The sequence below is a fragment of the Carcharhinus amblyrhynchos genome, chromosome 4 (assembly GCF_965287045.1).
Source record: "Carcharhinus amblyrhynchos chromosome 4, sCarAmb.v2.hapA, whole genome shotgun sequence".
NCBI lineage: Eukaryota > Metazoa > Chordata > Chondrichthyes > Carcharhiniformes > Carcharhinidae > Carcharhinus > Carcharhinus amblyrhynchos.
In genome coordinates, this window is record NC_137327.1 from 78,577,779 (window position 1) to 78,598,575 (window position 20,797).

At 38.7% G+C, this 20,797-nt stretch overlaps 1 protein-coding gene across 1 annotated transcript in view; it reads right to left on the bottom strand.

Annotated features, from left to right (window-relative positions):
- Window positions 1-4,591: 4,591 nt before the first annotated feature.
- LOC145342648 (ubiquitin carboxyl-terminal hydrolase 12-like) overlaps window positions 4,592-20,797 on the bottom strand; it is a 35,267-nt gene continuing 19,061 nt past the window's right edge. Inside the window, exons 6-9 of the mRNA XM_080188195.1 lie at window positions 16,150-16,233; window positions 15,587-15,784; window positions 8,945-9,023; window positions 4,592-7,049 (exon numbers count right to left, since the gene is read on the bottom strand). Coding sequence (XP_080044321.1) covers window positions 6,948-7,049; window positions 8,945-9,023; window positions 15,587-15,784; window positions 16,150-16,233 — 463 coding nt within the window. The 3' untranslated portion in view covers window positions 4,592-6,947. The remainder of the gene's footprint in view (window positions 7,050-8,944; window positions 9,024-15,586; window positions 15,785-16,149; window positions 16,234-20,797) is intronic.

Sequence of the window (20,797 nt, forward strand, 5' to 3'; positions counted from 1 at the left end):
TCCTTTAGTTCAAAAGATGGAAAAACCTTCCAATAACATTCCATCCAAACCTTGCAATTGAGCAATGTTGTTACTAGATTTAATGTATTTGTCAACATCCTATAAAGGAAAAAAATACATTTTAATGCTGTGCCAATATAATTTTTAATATTTATACCCTCAAGTTGAGTTCACTATTCAAGACTTATAGCAGCCAGTACTAGATTCCAGTAATACAAAGTTTCAAATGCTTTCTTTAGATATAAACCAAATTTGGGGCTACATGATTTCTATAGTTTTATTGCTAAGCATTTTCCATGGCTCAGAAATGAACATTACACAAGCCTGGAAGCACACTTGGCTGATATGCCCAAGACCAAACTGTGACCAAATTGTACATTTGCCAGCATCTTAGAGCTAAGATTATCATTTACTGTAGGATGGTTTGTCCCTACAGTAGGTTAACTGCCACAAAGAAGATAACATTTAAATCAAACTAAAACAAAATGACAGACCATACAAAATGTCAGAATGGGACCAGATTATTGCTAATGCTACATGTAAACTGCTCAAAAAAACTTAAGTGGTTGAAGTTGAACTATATTTGATTGAACTGGGGGAAGAATCCTTTTTTTTGTATTTTCTTCAGATTTCAGTTAAAGTCTGTTCAAGCTACTAACAAATAATTTGCTATTGCATATAATTTTATTAAAAGTCCAGAAAGACACTTGATAAGTCTGAACAAGTTAAACTTTCTGGCATATAAGTGGAAAGACGGCATATCTTCCTTGAAGGACGGTAATCTCTGCTCAGTGGTACTAAGGATCTGATAGCTTTCTAATCCATTTGTTAAGTTTCTTTAGTCCAAACTCTTGACGAAAGGTTGGAAAATTTAAAATGACAGAATATATCACCTGTCAAAGTAATACTTCCTAACATCTATTGGTATAAAATATACAGAAAAATAAATCTAAAACTAGTTTTATTTGATGCTTTGCATAGTTAAAATATATCAACATTGATTGTTATTGCATCTCATGACATTGAACTGTAAGCAAAGTCTGACAGCTGGCCAGCAACCAACAAAAAGGTAGTGACGAGCCCGAATGGGTTCTGTACTGGGAAAATGATTTGCTGTTTCTCACATGATGTCATTTCAATGGAACATATGCAAATTACTACAGCTTAAAATCAGACTCCGTGATTTTATGTAGCATTGGGATTTCTAGAATTCCCATGAGTCATGACTAACCATTTTATAGCAAGCATGGATGGCTATTTATATATCTCACCCCAACCAGACACAAACAGGCCTGATTGGATTCAGAAAACATCTACAAAAATGCATGTTAGCTTTGAGAGTAGTTAAAAAGAATTAAAAAGATGACCCAGCAACGCCGCAAACCCACTATGAGTTGCAGCTTTTCAAGGTAGTCTTTCAACTGGCACATTACTAATTTTTTTACCTTGGAAGAAGGTTTACTAGGTTGACTAGGTTTACTAGGCTGATGCCGGAGTTGAGGGGGTTGAGCTATGAGGAGAGGCTGAATAAATTAGGCTTGTACTCGTTAGAGTTTAGAAGAATGAGGGGAGATCTCATTGAGACGTATAAGATGATGAATGGGATGGATAGGATAGAGGTGGAGAGACTCTTCCTGCTCAGAAAGGATAGTAGGACTAGGGGGCACAGCCTCAAGATAAAGGGGGGGCGGTTTAGAACGGAGTTGAGGAGGAACTTCTTCACTCAAAGGGTGGTGAATCTCTGGAATTCTCTGCCCGTTGAAGTGGTGGAGGCTACCTCGCTAAATATTTTTAAGACGCGGGTTGATGGGTTTTTGATAAGAGAGGGGATTAAGGGTTATGGGGAGAGGGCGGGAATGTGGAACTGAGCCAAGACAGATCAGCCATGATCTTATTGAATGGCGGGGCAGGCTCGAAGGGCTAGTTGGCCTACTCCTGCTCCTATTTCTTGTTATGTTCTTATGGATGAAGGGATAGTGTGTGTAATGTGAGTGACTGAGGGGGTAAGAGGGTGGGTAAGATAAATGGGTAAGAGGGATGGGCAGCATAGTGGTTAGCAATGTTGCCTCACAGCGCCAAGGACCTGGGTTCAATTCTGGCTAAATTCTCCCTTGGTGTATCCGAGCAGGCGCCGGAATGTGGTGACTAGGGGATTTTCACAGTAACTTCATTGCAGTGTTAATGTAAACTTACTTGTGTCGCGAGTGAATAAACTTAAATTAAGGTTTTAATCTGTCTAATGTTTCCTCAAATAAGTAAGTTGGCACTGTCCTAAATTTCTGACTCCAGTTTGAAGTTGGACACCTCGCTAAATATTTTTAAGACGCGGATTGATGGGTTTTTGATAAGAGAGGGGATTAAGGGTTATGGGGAGAGGACGGGAATGTGGAACTGAGCCACGACAGATCAGCCATGATCTTACTGAATGGCGGGGCAGGCTCGAAGGGCTAGTTAGCCTACTCCTGCTCCTATTTCTTATGTTCTTATGTTCTAAGAAGAGTGGAAACTAGGCAAACAAAGCATTTCCTTTCCGAGCTTGGTGTTGCTCTAAATACATCAGAAAAAACTACAACATACAAAGAACCTCTTTATTTATAGATACATCTATAAGTGGAATCCAAGAGTTTGGAATAGCAACATTATATATATATATAATGTACTGTGGGAAAAGAAAACAAGGAACTTCCAACTGTGGCTTACAGATCTCTCCAGTAAAACATAATAATAATAATAATAATAATAATAATATCAAAAGGTTTGTGAACAATTGATTTAAATTGCATTTACAACTTGAAAAGGTTGGTAGAGGTGGGAATCCTCACAACATTTAAGTATTTAGATGAGCACTTGAAACTCCATTCCATACAAGGCTACAGACCAGGGAAAAATGGGATTAGGATAGGTATTTGATGGCTGGCACAGACATCAGGCCGAAAGGCCTCTTTCTGTGCTGTAAAACTCTGACTCTAGTTTAAGCAATCTTATTCCATCTCTCAATGAATCTGGTCCAACAATATAAAACTGTCCATAAATAAGCACTAACTGCAATCTGACCCAGATAACATGCAATGGCAGTTATGAGAAATCGAAAAATGTTACTCTGAAGCACTAGATTTTTTTAAATTACCACAAGTAGATAAGTTTAAATTTGTAATCCCTGTGTGTTCTCCTTTGTCTGTGGTAGTTAGCCTGTGGACAACGAATCAACGTGCTCATTGGTATTTATATCAAGAACATGTGGGGTGCAGGATTCTGAGGTGTTTGCTCATTTCATTCAACCTGATGTAATGGGACAGACAAATGTCTATTTTTTCAAAGAGAAACACTTGAAACTAAAAATCTGAAAAACAGAGGTCAAGCAACAATTTTGGAGAAACAGCGTTGGACAATTGATGTTTTAGGTCCAAAATCCCTTCCCCTACTGCTATTCTAATCAAAATAAATTTACTGTAAATGGCTAGCAAATGATTGCACTGCCAAATTGTGCAGAAATTCAAATGCCAAATGGAAAGCCTTTTTGGTCTTTGCTAGTCATATTGGTACTCCATTCATGCCATATAAAATACTTCACTTTACGATATCAAAACCAAGGATGTTGACAATCGGTATCAGAACCCTGTACTTTCAATTTCAAAAACACAAATAAATGGGAAGCTGATTAATTTCTGAAGAAACATACAACGGTACAATCAAAAAACTCAACCAAATTTGCCTGTAATAATGCTTTCAGTGCATAATATGGATGGCATAGTGGCGCAGTGGTTAGCAGTGCTGCCTCAGCACCAGGGACCCAGGTTCAATTCCTGGCCTTGGGTCACTGTACCTGCGGAGTCTGAACATTCTCCACGTTTGCATGGGTTTCTTCTCACAGCTTGAATGGCATGCTGGTTAGGTGCATTGGCCATGCTAAGTTCTCCCTCAGTGCACCTGAACAGGTGCCGGAGTGTGGTGACTAGGGAATTTTCACAGTAACTGCATTGCAGTGTCAACATAAGCCTACTGTGGCACCAATCAATAGTTATTTATTCCATTAAACAATCTAACTGCCCATCCTTTCCAGAAGCTCAACCAATAAAATTGATCCTTAGATTTCATTAACAAATTGCCAAAAGCAAACTACATGTGAAGATGCAGGCACCTCAAAATACAAGCAGCACAACTCAGGTATCCTACTGCAGTGGTACGCTGACCGCAAGCATTTTGGAAATAGCTCAAAAAGGCATTCAAATGTAACCATGGAAAAGTAAACACAGAAATGCACATGTCACTATGAACTTAGCAGAATATGTACTCAAAAATTGTTGTATTCCTTTCTTAAAAAAAAATCTATCTTCAAGATGATACTGGAGTCCAAAATTGGTTCACTAACTTGGTAATGTTGATGATTTGCTCCAAGTTTCCAGTTCAAACAATTGGAGCCGTAGCTGTCATATTTGCATCTGATGAAACATCTGTTTTCACAGATTTAACAGAATAATGTTTGCAGCATACATACATTGGGAGTAGCTCAAGAGTGCGACACTAGAAAAGCAATTGATTAAGATGGAAAATTTGTATTTATTGATGTAGTTATTAACACTTGCCTTTTGTTTTAAAAAAGATGAAGTGACTTGACTTATCACATCTGGTGAAAACTCAGTCAAACATTTTAAGATTACTTAGATGGCAAATGATATCCACCCACCAAATAGAGATATGATGTTAGAGATACACTGTGGAAGAGTACATATATTTTGAGAAACTGCTTATGCAATATGCTTCAATTTACTGAAGTTTTTACACCCAATGGAAGACAGGCAAACAAGAGTTGCGAACATACCCATTTTCTAAACAGGATCAGGGTCTGATGAGAAAATCACTTTAAAAGGTAAATTAAAGAAAGGTGACAGTAATTATTACAGATCTAGCTGGATGTTAAGAGCATAAATTTCACTGTCTAATGCTTGCTTTCATTCATTTTAGAGTAGAAAAATAATGAAAGCTATTTTCCTCTGACCAATGTATGATACAGGAAGTGGCATTAATTTAATGTCATAGCATTTAAATACAGCTCTGTGGCTAAGCCATTTGTGACCATTAATCCATTAAGACCTGGTCAAGGACAAAAAAATTATTCAGAAAAATATTCTAATTCTTATTAGAAACCAATTTTTAAATCAAATATTTCCATACGCAGAGCGATATCACGGCAAATCTGCTGCATCCAGTACTGCAACATATTGTTTTCGTTATATGATGCAAGCAAGCTATAAGCAGTGTATTTTATCATGCCTAGGTACAGCTGGAAGCCATCTTAGTCACTGAATGTTCATTCTAAAATCAATATTTTTCCCTTTGTTAGCACCATCACAATTGTCACTTATTACAGAGAAAGTGATTTCAGAAACAATTCATACCAGTTTGATGAATGTACACTTCACAAGATAACACAAGAATTTAACATTAAAATAATTCAAAATAAGACCATTTGATGGAGCATCAATGGTCTGCAGCACAGTGGACAAGGTCAAAGTTTGCAACCCAGCTCCCTCATGACAAGGATCTGCCATCAGCAGTGCCAACATGGGAAGGCAGTGAAGGAAGCCAAGCTAACCAACAGTCACTCAGAGCTGGTCCCTCTCTCTTCCAAGAAACCAGTTCTCAATTTACAGTGGTACTTGAGAGTAGATTGACTCTGTTGTTGGGCATAGAGCAAGGCACAGAAAGGCTGAAAGAATGAAACAGAAAAATACGACATACAAATTACAAGTCAAATTATTACCCACTGTTAATTGAAGTCCACTCATTAAACCAGAGTCTTATGTGGAACATTTTACACATTATACTGCAACTCACAGAATCAGTACAGCAATGTCTTTGGCCCATGTGTTACCTTTATTCAATGCAGACAAGGTCCCTCAATACAAGACTGTATCAAAACACATCTCATAAATTATGCCTGTCTGGATACTTATAGATCTATATCAAAGTGCACTTTGTAACTGGTTTTCAAACTATAGTACAGGTCTTGCAACAGCATATTTTATAGGTTTTCAAATCTCAAACATATTGTTTGTAAAAATGTTGAAACCAATATACAAAATACATGTATCTAATGACTTGAATAACTTTCAAGCACAGAAGCTGGAGCTTGAGTTATAGTGTTTTTATTCATACCTGTGCTTGGCCCACTAGTTACTGATTCTTTTTTGGGTTGGGGTTGGATTTAAGCTAATTGTAGTCAAGATGGAGCAAAAACAAACTGAATAAATGAACAGATCTTAAAATTAAAAACTTTCACAGGTTTTAAATTTCCTTCCACTCCTATGACTATCCACAAATGCATAATTTGTCTTGTTTGTAGCAAATAAAAAAATCTGCAGCACCTGTTGTCAAATATAGCCCTGATACTGCAAGTTAATATGCGCTGCTGTACTTAGCAAGTATAAGAATTTAACAGTAATCATAATTTAATCAAACTCCCATTATGTTGGGGGCAAAAATAAAATGTCTTTTTTAAAAAGAAAATTATATCTTAAAAAATGTCAGAAGAGATTGTTAAAAAAATAATGTTTTTGTCATATCAGAATGCTTTGAACATTGAAATCAACATAATACATTAATAGTCAAATAATTTACAGTAGTGTCAAATACAAAAATTAGTCAAATGATATTACTGAAACTTTTACAAAAAAAAAGTTGGACCAACTTGTAAGTCTTTTTTTTCTTCCCCTAGTGTACAGTGATTTTGAAAGGTGGTACATAGTAACAGGAAGAACATGGTAAGGAATGCCAATATCTTGTGCCATCATGCTGTCAGCATACATTCAAGACTCCGAGCTTGCATACCAAAAAAAATCTTGCTGTACATTGTCTGTTCATTGAGATCCTGTCCCACAGCCTCTGTGGGAAATGCCACAGAGCACCTGCTTCCTTTAAGATGACCAGTAATTCCTACTTCAAATTTCTTAGTCCCTTGATTGGTAGAAAAGAATATAACCTGATTCGGAGTTTTTGGAGATATCTGATGTTAACCCATAGAATTCTTCAATAGCTTGGACATCTATTTTCTGCAATTGGAAAGAAATATTTAGGTTTAATATTAGATACTTCAATATTAAACCACGATAAACTTGTTTGCTCCATTGGTATTTTATGTTTTAGTGCTACAAAAAAGAAACGTAACATTTCTTAAACAAATATTAAAAGAGGAAAAAAAATGGAGAAAGGAGTCAGGAAAGGGTGGGGAGATAGATATTCAAAATCTATTCAAATTCAAAGGGGCGGATGATATGCTAACTCAATACAAGGCACACAGCTCAGCTAAATAAGGTAGATATTATTTTCAAAAATCTGTGCATAAATTTATAGCAATTTATCAATGTGCATTACTTTCAAAAGTACAAAGTTCAATTTGGCACATTTCAGCTACTTTAGGAGGAGCTAGAATTTCAACACTATTACTACATTACAAATATAGCAAACTGTTTTTTTTAAAAACTATGAAGTTTTCCAATTTTGTTAGAAAACTGAAACAAACAAGAATGGTGGAAATCCATGTTAGTTCTATGAGTACATAAAATTTCAAGTGGAGATACTGTAGAACTACATCTTCTGTTATATACGGAGAGAGCTCCTTAGCAACCTTTTCTTTTGGTCTTCCAGAATTACCTACAGTATATTTTCTGTATTGTATTAAACAGTAAATTTCCTATTTCCACATCATTTCTGATACAAACGAAGCCAAACAGACTTAGACACAGCTCTAAAGTCCATGCAGGAGAAACAATAAAAATTACAAAATAAATTAATCATCTTTTTATAAAACACTTTTATTGATGGCAGTAAGAAGTCTCGCAACACCAGATTAAAGCTTGAACTTTAACCTGGTGTTCAGACTTCTTACTATGTTTACCCCAGTCCAACGCCGGCATCGCCACATCATAATTGATGTCAATCAGGTAAGAGTTTTTTTTTTAAATCTGTTCTCCCTTAATCCACACGCTATCTTCAGAAAATTTAAGAACTCTAGTATTATCTCATTAGTTTAAAAGCAGAGACTATTACAATTAGGAGAAAATCACTCGGGAATTAATTATTTTCTTCAAAGAAACAACATAGAAAGTCATTCAGCCCATTGTGCCTATGCTGGCTTCTTGAAAGGGTAGTTGTGCCTCATCGTACATCCCTGTTTTTGTCCATAATCTGACATGTTCCTCATCCTCAATTACCTGCCCAACTCCCTTTTAATAATGGCTGGGTATTTTCAACCTCATCTGTGGCTGGGATTCTCTGGTCCCGCTGCTGTGAATGGAGCTTTGGCTGAGTGCCAAATTCTCCATTCTTGCTAGCAGCAGTAGTGGGACATATGGCAACGGAGAATTCCAACCAATATTTATGGAATCAGTTTGCACCACTCTTAAAGGCAGATTATTCCAGCTCCTGAAAACTCTGAAAAAAATTGTATTTTCAGCTCTCCTGCAAACCTTTTGCCAGTGACTTTGAATTTATAATCTTTGATTTCTATCAAAACCTCTCACTACCTTGAAAGCCCCAGTTAGGTCTCCTATTACCTTCCTTTGTACCAAGAGCAATCTTTAATTAAGAGGCAAGGTTGGGAAACTTAAGTCCCTCAGTTCATTGTTCAATAAAAATAGGTTTGAAAGAAATACTGTGGCTCAAAGTTAAGTGGCAACAATAAGGCACAGATACTTTTACAAAAAAATAGACTATTTCTCCCATAGGTGGTACTGATCATGGAATTTATTTATTTCCTTTACATTACAGATGAAATCTTCACTTGAACTATAAAACTGACAGTAACTACTGAAATAATTGGATGAATTCCATCACCAGTGAAATATTCATTGGTTTAGGATTTTTCCATGCAAGGTTACAGCAGCAAAAAACAACAATAATGGGTCATCTAACAGTGAATTAAAAAATCATAAGCAGAAACAATTACCTCCACAATATCATCATCAAAGAGCAACCAGAAACCATGGCTCTTTACAATAGTGATATAATGTCCACGATTAGGACCACTACAAGGAAAAAAAATTATAATTAGTGAACCTTCCGTGGCATTATATACTGCAAATCAGATGATAAGTTATTTTAGGCTATAAAACATGGAGTTATTAATTTACAATAACTTAGTCAAACTGAGTTTTAGTATATAAAGTATTGGAGTGTTACCAACAACTCAATTACAGAATGGTTATCATGTCCATCTTGGCTGTCAAGAGCAACTTGGTTAGTTCCACTCCCCTCTCCATTCCTGCAAACTTTCTCTCTTTGGGTGCTCACCCAATTCCTCTTTGGAAGCCATAACTGAATCTGCCTCTACCACGTTCATGTTAAGTGCATTCCAGATCCCAATTACTCGCTGCCAGAAAGGTTTTGCCTCATGTCGGTGTTGGTTATTTTGCTGTTCATCATAAATCAATGCCTTATGCTTCTTGATCCTTCCATCAATGAGGATAGTTGATGGAAGACCCCGCATGATTTTAAACTCCATCAAATCTTCTCTCAACCTCCTCTATTCGAAGAACAATCTATCCAAATGGCTGATATCTTCAACTCTGAACTATTCCAGTAAATTTTTTCTGCACCCTCTCTAAAGCCTTCACATCTTTCCTAAGGTGTAGTTCCCAGAATTCAGGCTGAAACAGTTTTTAAATATTCATTATTTCCTTGCTTTTGTATTCCACACTTTATTTTGAAAAGCTTCCCTTATGCCTTTTTAATCATTTCCTCAACGTGCATCATCACCTTTGACACATACCTGTCCCAGTCTCAATGCTGCTGCACCCAATTTAGTACCGTGCCTTTTTTTCCCCTTTGCCTTGCTATTGCTATCAAAATGAATCACTTCATGCTTCTCTGCACTAAATTTTCCCTCAAAGTCTATCAATATCTTCCTTAAAGTTCACAATATTTCCAAGTTTTGAAGTTCTGCCCTCATAATTTAATCTATTAAACCCTAGAATACGTCTGATTTGGGGCCAGAGCAAAATAACCGTATGTTTCCCAATGAATCACAATTTTCTCATCCTACTGGAAGGATGTGAGAACATTATACGAGGGCTGGAATTGGCTTGACTGGGACCACATCACCTGTGGTCAAAATTGTCATTCAAAACTCAAACTTGAACAATGAACACTTTTCTTCAGGGATGGCACTGTGGTTAGCACTGCTGCCTCATAGTGCCAGGAACCTGGGTTCGATTCCCAGTTTGGGTCACTATCTGTGTGGAGTTTGGGCATGTTCTCCCTGTGTCTGTGTGGGTTTCCTCCCACAGTCTGAAAGATGTGTTGATTAGGTGCGTTGATCCTAACAGGCACTGGAGTGTGGCGACTAGGGGAATTTCACAGTAACTTCATTCCATTGTTAATGTAAGTCTACCTGTGGCCAATAAACAAACTTTTTGGGTGAGCTATAGGGGATATCAATATCAAAGAATTTGTATCCCAAATGAGGACTCAGCATCTTACTTGATGTAGCTTAAAATTTATCATGCACCTACTTGGATAAAAAGAGTAAATCTGCAACCTTGATAGTTAAACTAACTTTGTACACTATGTAGTTAATTAGCTTTTTTTTAAAGACCAGAAACCAGGAAAACGGGAGGAACATTGTTTTTTTTCCCCCCACATTAGTGCAGGGAAGTAGGAGGCAAATTACTGAAACTGCCTATCACAACACTGGAGACATGGGCAAAGTGTGTGGATTATCAAGAGTGAATTTACAGTTTGGGAACAGAGGGTTTGGTGTGAGAAAGTGTGAAAAAAGTTGATCACATACACAGAGGTGGCTGATGGGATTCAGAATTTGAACAAAGCAGATCTGGTAGGTAGGGGAATGAGATGTCAGGAAACAGCAACATTTAGAAAGAGAATGGAAATTAATCCTGGGGTGTAAAACATGGAAGGGAGTGTTGGCTGTGACAACAGTGAAAAAGTGGATTTGGGTGTGGCAGTACAGGATGTTTCAGGCAGGATAGAGGGGGATGTAAAGGGGTGGAGGAGTTGTACTACTGGTTAAGGAGAATATTACAGCTGTACTCCGGGAGAACATCACGGAGGGCTCCTACAGCGTAGCAAAATGGGTACAGCTCAGGAATAGGAAGGGTGTAGTCACAATGTTGGGGTTTACTCTAGGCCACCCTACTGCCAGTGTGAGACAGAGGAACAGATATGTAGACAGATTTTGGCAAGGCGTAAAAGTAACAGGGTTGTTGTGGTGGGAGATTTTAAATTTCCCCTATATTGACTGGGACTTACATTGTTAGGGGCGTGGATGGAGCAGAATTTGTAAAGAGATCCAGGAGAGCTTCTTGATACAGTACATGGATAGTCCAATTAGGGAAGAGGACATATTGGACCTGGTATTTGGGTATGAGCCCAGCCAGGTGATCGATGTTTCAGTGGGGATGCAGTTCAGGAACGGTGACCACAATTCAGTAAGCTTTAAGGTACTGATGGATAAAGATAAGTGTAGTCAAGTTCAGGTGCTAAATTGGGGAAGGCTAATTACAACAATATTAGGCAGTAACTGAAGAATGTAGGTTGGGCGCAGATGTTTGAGGGCAAATCAACATCTAGCACGTGGGAGGCTTTCAAGTGCAAGTTGAGAGAGATTCAGGACCGGCACATTCCTGTAAGGATGAAGGATAAGTATGGCAAGTTTTGGGAACCTTGGATAACGAGAAATATTGTGAGCCTGATCAAAGAGAAAAAAGTATTCATCAAAGCTCGGAAGCGAAGCAAGGGAAAGTAGAAAGAAAGAAACTTAAGCAAGAAGTTAGGAGGGCTAAAAGGGGTTACAAAAAAACATTGGCCAGCAAGATTAAGAAAAATCCCAAGGCTTTTTATACATATATAAAGAGCAAGAGGGTAGCCAAGGAGAGATTAGCCCACTCAAGGACAAGGGAGAGAATCTATGCGTGGAGCTAAAGGAAATGGGCGAGGTATTAAATGAATACTTTTGCATCAGTATTCACCAAAGAGAAGGACTTGGTGGAAGATGAGTCTGGGATTGGATATGTAGATAGTTTGAGTCATGTTGAGATCAAAAAAGGTGGTGATATTGGGGTTCTTGAGAAACATTAAGGTAGACAAGTCCCCAGGGCCTGATGGAATATACCCCAGAATACTGAGAGAGACAAAGGAAGAAATTGCTGGGGCTTTGCGGGAAATCATTATATCCTCACTGTCTACAGGGGAGGTCAATGTGTGGAGATGCTAGCATTGGAGTGGGTAAACACAGTGGGAAGTCTCATAACACCAGGTCAAAGTCCAACAGATTTATTTGTTAGCACAAGCCACTAGCTTTCAGAGCGCTGCTTCTTCATCAGATGAGGGCATATAAAGACACAAACTCAAATTTACAAAATAATGGTTAAACAACTGCACAACCTCAAACAGACCATTGTCCGCAGCAAACTACCCAGCCTTCAGGAGAACAGTAACCATGACACCACACAACCCTGACACAGCAATCTCTGCAAGACGTGCCGGATCATTGACATGGATGCCATCATCTCACGTGAGAACACCATTCACCAGGTATACGATACAGTTGCAACTTGGCCATTGTTATCTACCTGATACGCTGCAGGAAAGGATGTCCCGAGGCATGGTACATTGGGGAGACCATGCAGACGCTATGACAACGGATGAATGAACACCATTTGACAATCACCAGGCAAGAATGTTCCCTTCCAGTTGGAGAACACTTCAGTGGTCACAGTCATTCAGCCTCAGATCTTCGGCTAAGTGTTCTCCAAGGCGACCTTCATGCCACACAACAATGCAGAGCTGCTGAGCAGAAACTAACAGCCAAGTTCCACACACATGAAGACGGCCTCAACCAGGATCTTGGGTTCATGTCACACTATCTGTAACCCCCATGACTTACCTGGGCTTGCAAAATTTCACTAACAGTCCTGGCTGGAGATAATACACATCTCTTTAACCTGTGCCTAACCCTCTCTCCACTCACATTGTCTGTACCTTTAAGACTTGCATTCCAACCATTATTTTGTAAATTGAGTTTGTGTCTTTTTATGCCCTGTTTGTGAACTGAAATCTCACTCACCTGATGAAGGAGCAGCACTGTGAAAGCTAGTGGCTTGTGCTAACAAATAAACCTGTTGGACTTTAACCTGGTGTTGAGAGACTTCTTACAGGGGAGGTCCCTGAGAGAATTGGAGAATAGCCAATATTGTTCCTTTGTTTAAGGAGGGTAACAAGAATAATCCAGAGAATTACAGGCTGGTGTGCCTTACATCAGTGATAGGGAAATTACTAGAGGATTCTTTGAGACAGGATTTATTCCCACTTGGAAATAAGTGGACGTATTAGAGAGAGGCAACATGGTTTTGTGAAGGGGAGGTCGTGTCTCACAAACATGAGAGAGTTTTTCCAAGGAAGTGACGAAGATGATTGATGAGGGTAGGGCAGTGGACGTTGTCTACATGGATTTCAGTAAGGCCTTTGACAAGGTCCCTCACGGCAGACTGGTGAGAAGGTGAAGTCGCATGGGATCAGAGGTGAGCCGGCAAGGTGGATCCAAAACTGACTGAATGGAGAGGGCTCTCCATTCACCAGACGAAGAGGGAGTCCCCTCGAAAGCTTGTGAGTTTACTATCAAATAAATCGGTTGGACTAAAACCTGGTGTTGTCAGACTTTTTACTGTGTTTACCCCAGTTCAACGCCGGCACATCCACATCGGTCAAAGAAGACAGAGGGTAGCAGTGGAAGGATGTGTTTCTGAATAGAGGGCTATGACAAATGGTGTTCCTCAGGGATCACAATGCTGGGATCTTTACTGTTTATACTATATGTAAATGACTTGGAGGGAAATGTAACTGGATTGATTAGTAAGTTTGTGAATGACACAAAGGTTGGTGGATTTGCAGATGCGATCAGGACCATCAGAGGATACAGCAGGAAATAGATCAGTTGGAAGCCTGGGCAGAGAGGTGGCAGATGCAGCTTAATCCGGACAAATTGGAGGTAAAGCATTTTGGGAAGTCGAATACAAATCGGAAATATATGGCAGAGCCCTTAAGAATATTAATAGGCAGAGGGGTCTGGGTGTACAGGTACACAACTCACTGAAAGCGGCAACGCAGGTGGAGAAGGTAATTAAGAAGGCATATGGCATGCCTGTGTTCATCGGCCGGTGCACTGAATTTAAAAACTGGCAAGTCATGTTTATAGAACGTTAGTTAGGCCGCACTTGGAATATAGTGTTCAATTCTGGTCGCCACACTACCAGAAGGATGTGGAGGTTTTGGAGAGGGTACAGAAAAGATTTACCAGGATGTTGCCTGGTATGGAGGGCATTAGCTATGAGGAGAAGTTGGTTTGTTCTCACTGGAACGACAGAGGTTGAAGGATGACCTGATAGAAGTCTACAAGTTTGAGAGGCATGGACAGAGTGGATAGTAGGAATCTTTTTCCCAGGGTGGAAGAGTTAATTACTAGGGGGCATAGGTTTAAAGGTGTGAGGGGCAAGGTTTAAAAGGAGACATACGAGACAGATTTTTTTTATATACAGAGGGTGGTTGGTGCCTGGAACTCATTGCTGGGGGAAATAGTGGAAGCAGATACAACAGTGAGTTTTAAGGGGCGTCTGGACAAATACATAAATAGGGTGGAAGGGTACCCGGAAGGGTAGAGGGTTTTAGTCAAGTCGGGTAGCATGGTCAGTGCAGGCTTGGAGGGCCGAAGGGCCTGTTCCTGCACTGTAATTTTCTTTGTTCTTTGTACTAGATAACAGTCGTTGGAAGCATTAGAAATGGGGGCGGGGGGGGTTTGTTGTGTGTGTATGTGCACGTGTGTGGTGGTGGTTAGTGTGAGGTAACAGGGCTCTACTAAAAAAATCATAGTAACAGCAGGATTTCCTGGTCTGTTGCGATGGGGAGGAAAGAGAGAAGGGTGAGATATCTGGTCACAGAAGTAGGGGAATTCATACCAGGGATAATCTGGCTTGGGAAACTCGATTGTGCTCATTGGTCAAGAAATAATTTAAAAGGAAACATTTCAGCATTGTTAAATGAAGGGTTAATCATGCTACTTTTCTTTCCCACTGTGATCACACCAACCACTCAATCCTGATCCCTTGCCTTAGTATCAATGAGCATGAAATATTTTGAAAATTTCACTGTTACAGAAATTCATTTAGGAAATTCCATTTTTGTCATGATCTGTAGGCTGTCAGAATTTGGTTTGGGAGTTATTTAAATCAATACTGATTGCAAAAGCATTAATGCTCTTTGAAACCAGCTCTCAAGGAAAGGTGACCAACATGCGTTTTGCCACTTGAAGTGTCGGCAATCATTTTCAGTGCCATTTTAGAAATTGGAGATGGAGGAGTGTAATGTTAGGAGGGATGAATTTAAGGAAGGGTCAGCCAGTGGAGTCAGCATTAGGTCTGCGAATATAACATGATCTACAGTGCAAGTTACCACTTAAGTACGAGATGTTTTACTTCAGCAAAACAAAATTTGAACTTGAAAAGTAGAATCTGCATTCATAGTATATCAAGTAAATGCAACAATATAAGATTCTCAAGCAAATACAGCAGTAAATTACCTGCCACAGTGAACAACTACAGCTACAAGATCATACATTCTATCTGGATTGGTGGCATCCCCTGATGTGTTAAAGAGTCTCAACTCCAATGGAAAAACCACCCTGTAAGAGAGTTTTGTGTATCGATGGAGCTGATCCATGTACTTGAATCTTTTCAAATGCAAAGCAAGAATCATTGGAAGTTTCTTCACCCTCATCCTGCAAAGGCGGAAATAAAGTCACATTGCCTTCGCAATCTGCACAAATTTTACACACATATAAATTAGACTGATTATTGTTAAAAATAGATTTAGCGGCATCATAAGTGTAGAATTTCTTTCGTGACGCTTCTCTAATTAATCTTTAACACTGTCATAATCATGTTATAAGCATGTTAGGTATTACAGATTCTATAAAAGTAAGCCACATTTATAAATCCTAAAGGAAGAGACAGATATTGTAGGATTTATCCAGCTGCAGTAAATACAAAAAAACGTACATTACTTTTCTAACATGCACCAAGCAGCATTATATTTAGTAAATCAAAAGCATTCATTTTTGCTTTATAAAGTGTAAGTGCTCACCGCTTTTGTGCTTCTTGCTTACTACGACATTGCTCACAGTAATACTTATATTCACTGCAGAGTGTCTCAGTGTTGCTAAATCCTCTGTAGAATTAAAAAGAAGTAACATAACTGTTAGCAAAGGCAGATTCCGGATGCAATAGACAATTTTGAAAATTATCATGTGCGCCTCAAACAAAGAGACTAGTAAAAAACTTCAGAACTAAGCCTGATTGAATGACTGATTGCTGTGATTCTCATTTTGTTAACTTCCTTTTTTCCTGAAATCTAGATGAAAGGGCAGTCTTCTAAAACGTACCTGGATAATATATTCTGGAAGATTATTTGAATTCAAGGGAAATTATAGCTCAGCCCAAACTTTACCTAGACTGATGTTCATATATGTGTGTACTTCCAACCAAAATTACTTGCAAAATAAATTTTGCTTCTTTATGCTTCCAATTCAATTCCCTGAAAAATCGAATTTTGTGTGAGACAAATGGCCCAGGCTGATCAAGATATTTTAGCAAATCAAGTAGTAGTATCTCAACAATATCAAATTTAGGATTTAAAAATCCATGTCATGCCAGACAGAAAGACTGAGGAAAGTACGGAGTTCTGCAGCTGAAAGAGAAACGTTTTGAGTAGAATAAGATGTATCTCTTTAACCTACAAACGTTTGAGTTGAAAAGATGAGGAAAGATCAGTGTAATAATTTTTGTTTAATTCCTTCATGGCATGTGGGCATTGATGAACAGGCCAGCATTTATTACCCATCCCTAATAGCCTTCAAGAAGGTGGTGGCGAGCTGCAGTCCATGAGATGTAGATAGACCCACAATGCTGTTCAGGTGGGAGTTCCAGAATTCTGACCCAGCAACAGTGAAGGAATACCATTGTATATCCAAGTCAGGATGGGGAGTGACTTGGAGGAGAACTGCCAGATGGTAATGTTTCCATTATCTGTTGCCCTTGTTCTTCTAGATGGGATTGGTCATTGGTTTGGAAAGTGCTAATGAATCTCGTCGAATTCCTGCAGTATATCTTGTAGGTGGTACACATTACTGTGACTGTGCCAAAATTGAAGAATGTTAGTGGATGGGGTGCCAGTCAGGTGGGTTGCTTTGTCCTGCATAGTGATGGTGGTATGCTTCTTAAGTGTTGTTGAAGCTACACTCATTCGGGCAAGGGGACAGTATTCCATCAGAATCCTCATTTGTGCCTTGTGGACGGTGGATAAGCTTTGAGGAGTCAGGAGGTAAGTTACTCTCTGCAGGATTCCAAGCCTCTAAGTTGCTCTTATAGCCGCAATATTTATGTGGCTAGCCTAGTTCAGTTTCTGATCAATGGTAACCTCAAGGATGTTTGTAGTGGGGGAAATCGAGCGATGGTAATGCCATTGGATGGTAAGGGGCGATGGTTAGATTCTCTCTCGAAGGAGGTGGTTATTGCCCAGCACTTGCGTGGCATGAATGTTACTTGCCACTTGTCAGCTCAACCTGAATATGTTCAGGTTTTGCTGAATTTGGACATGAGCTGCTTCAGTATCTGAAGAGTCGTGATTGATGCTGAACATCAGTGAACATCCCCACCTCTGACTTAGTGATAGAAGGAAAGTCACTGATGAAGCAGCTAAAGATTGTTGGGTCTGAGATACCTGAGGCACTTCTGCAGCAATATTCTTGGAGTGGAGGTTATTGACCTTCATTAATCACAACCATCTTCCTTTGTGCTAGGTATGACTCCAACTAGCAATGAACATGTTAACTCTGGGAAAAAGAAAGAGGGGAAGATGCATAAAAAGCTAAAGCATGAAGTGTTTGAGGTGGGAGAAATTGCCTGTTTGTACTTATAGGGAATACATCATATCCCAAATATAGCAGCAGCATTAAAATCTTGAACAGATCCTGGCCATTCGATAAAATCAGGTTGTTGAAGATAAGAAACGTTCAAAAATTTAGCAAGAACAATGCCAGTTAACAGGCATAGGAGAATCCAGAAGTCAACATGTGAAGAACGAGTGGAACCAAAGGTGATCGCTTCTCATTGAAAGTTGTTTTGTGACCTTGTATTGAATCAATTTAAAATTTTTAATAAGTTAAAAAAGTTATGGAAAGATGGAACTAAAATGAGTCTTCAGCCAAAACTATATTGCAAGCTGTTACAATTGCAAGAAATATCTTAAAAGGATGAACAGAAAACTATTTCTGATGTCCCTTCAAAGAGTATGTGGAATTTTATGACTGTGAAAGGAACAATCTTTAGTGAGACTAGGCAAGGACGACAGATTTCGTTCCCTAAAAAGGACGTCAGTGAATCAGATTGGTTTTTATGGCAATCAACAATGACATTAGACTTTTAATTCCAGATTTTTTTAAATTCAAATTTCACCATCTGCCATGGTGGAATTTGAACTCAATTACCCTTGGTCACTGAATTACTAGTCCAGCGACAATACCACTACAGCACAGACTTCTCTTATTGCAGTGGGTGGTGGGGGGTGGTTAACAATTAGAGATTAAGCTTAAGGTAAAACTTAACCTCACATTTAACAGTAACATCCGATTCAGATGTGTGCGGCACAGGCAGTGAATATAAAAAGTGGTAAAGCAATTCATTACCGAGCAGTGATGGTGCTCATCTCAAAATATGAAGTTCAATTCTGCTACTCCCTGCCCCCAAAAACCTCTGCAGATTTCATTCCCAGCTTTTTGCAGGCAACAGGAATAGTACAGAATGAAAAATGTAGAAATAATCTTGAAGGCATTCTGACTTACAATAGGTCACAAAAGATTTTTTTTTGGGCACTTAGAATTTTGCATAGCTGAATCACGCAGAGATTACTGAAGGGATGGAATGGCACAAGGGAACTTCAGTTTAATTGAAACTGAATTGCCATCATCTCAGTAATAAAAAGCTTACCTGATGTTGCTATCACAGGTATGCACCCAGCAGTGGAAAAACACAGAAAATGTCCTGTTTCCTAAAGTAAAATTAGATAAAGTAGCATTTACTTCGAAAAATTAAAACTTTGGAAATATTTTTGCACAATTACGTCTCCTTGTAGAGAAGAAAAGATGAAAGATCAAGACCTCATCTTGAACAGGGTTTATTTTTCCACAGATGAGCACATACCAAAAAATACTCTAATAGGTAAGCCTCCCATGACTATAATGGCAGTGTTGCAGTCTCAGCTGAGACCTCTCCATTGGCTCAGTAATGCTTAGCACATATTGGAGGAGTTAAAGTCCATAGTCTAGGTTCAACTGTGCATCCTCTGTGGAAGCAAAGCAGGAGGGCTAAAAGGTCTTTCTCATCCCATGCTTTCAGGTTCACTTTAGTGATTGAAAATAGGCATTTCAAAATTTTAAATTTAGTAAACTGGTTTTCCATGCCTCATTGATAGTTTCGGACAACACTTAACCTTTCCTCAATGGGGTTTAAAAATGGAATTTTCAATTTTTTTTTTCTTTGGGCAAAAGTATGGATTTTGGTCAGTGATTTTTAGAACCAGTTTGATATTTTGCATTCTGCAAAAGCATATTAATAGGGAAATAAACATGGCCAAGTGTAACAATAAATAGCACTAAACACAGCCACAAAAAAAATAAAATCACAATATACTTGAGTAATGCCAAACCCTATGAACTGCCACTATTTAATCCTTGCCATTCACAAAGTAGTGAGCGCAATTCAGACACTGTCTTTCTTTTGTAAAAATACTCAATTACTGTAACACCTTAAGTAATGTTTTTGGTACAGATTATCATCCAGACTTGAACAACCTAGCTTTAATTCCCCATCAATGCTTTGCTGTCCAAACTATTTACGATTTTGAGTTCTGAATTTATGTATTGCAATCATATTTTGCATCAGTGGTATCAAAACAAACAAACAGTTCACTGTAACAACATAAATCTTAACATACAACACTGCAAATCAAACAATAGATGCTTATAAGCAAATCGGAGCTACAGCTCCACACAATGCAAAATACGTTATGGTGGTATTGTGCCATCGTATCAGCACGTATCCGTCAGGCAAGCGTATATTCTTCAAATGATGACAGCTAAGCTGAGCCCAATACTTGCTAGAAGCTAGTATATTCATATGTATGGATCTGTCCACTGCAGGCAGAAGGAATGAATGCAAACATTGCACGTTTTGAACGAAGTATAGGGGACAATAGCTCTCTGGTGGACTCACAATGTCAAAGCCTCAACCAATTAGAGCTGACTTGCCAACTAATTAGTACCCCTTTTTGCATGGTATAAATTGTTTCCTTTGAAATCTGGCATTCTTGTGTCTGTCCTGATGAGTGCAAAATGAAAAGCTTTGACAGCATTCATCTTTTTTCAGCATAAATGGTATTATTTGATTATTTTCACAACTGACATGAAAAGCAACTTGATATTCTTTGAATGAGGGAAACATTTGATAGGAGGAAAATGTAGGTGTTTAAGAACATAAGAAATAGGAGCAGGAGTAGGCCAACTAGCCCTTCGAGCCTGCCCCGCCATTCAATAAGATCATGGCTTAAATGCAGTGAGCTTGAAAGACTGAATTGTCTTTACATACAAATCTTCTACATTCCTACCACTACTTCCGTCATTCGGATTTGAATTCATTACAATAATCTCTTACCATAATAATCTAAAATATCAAAATAA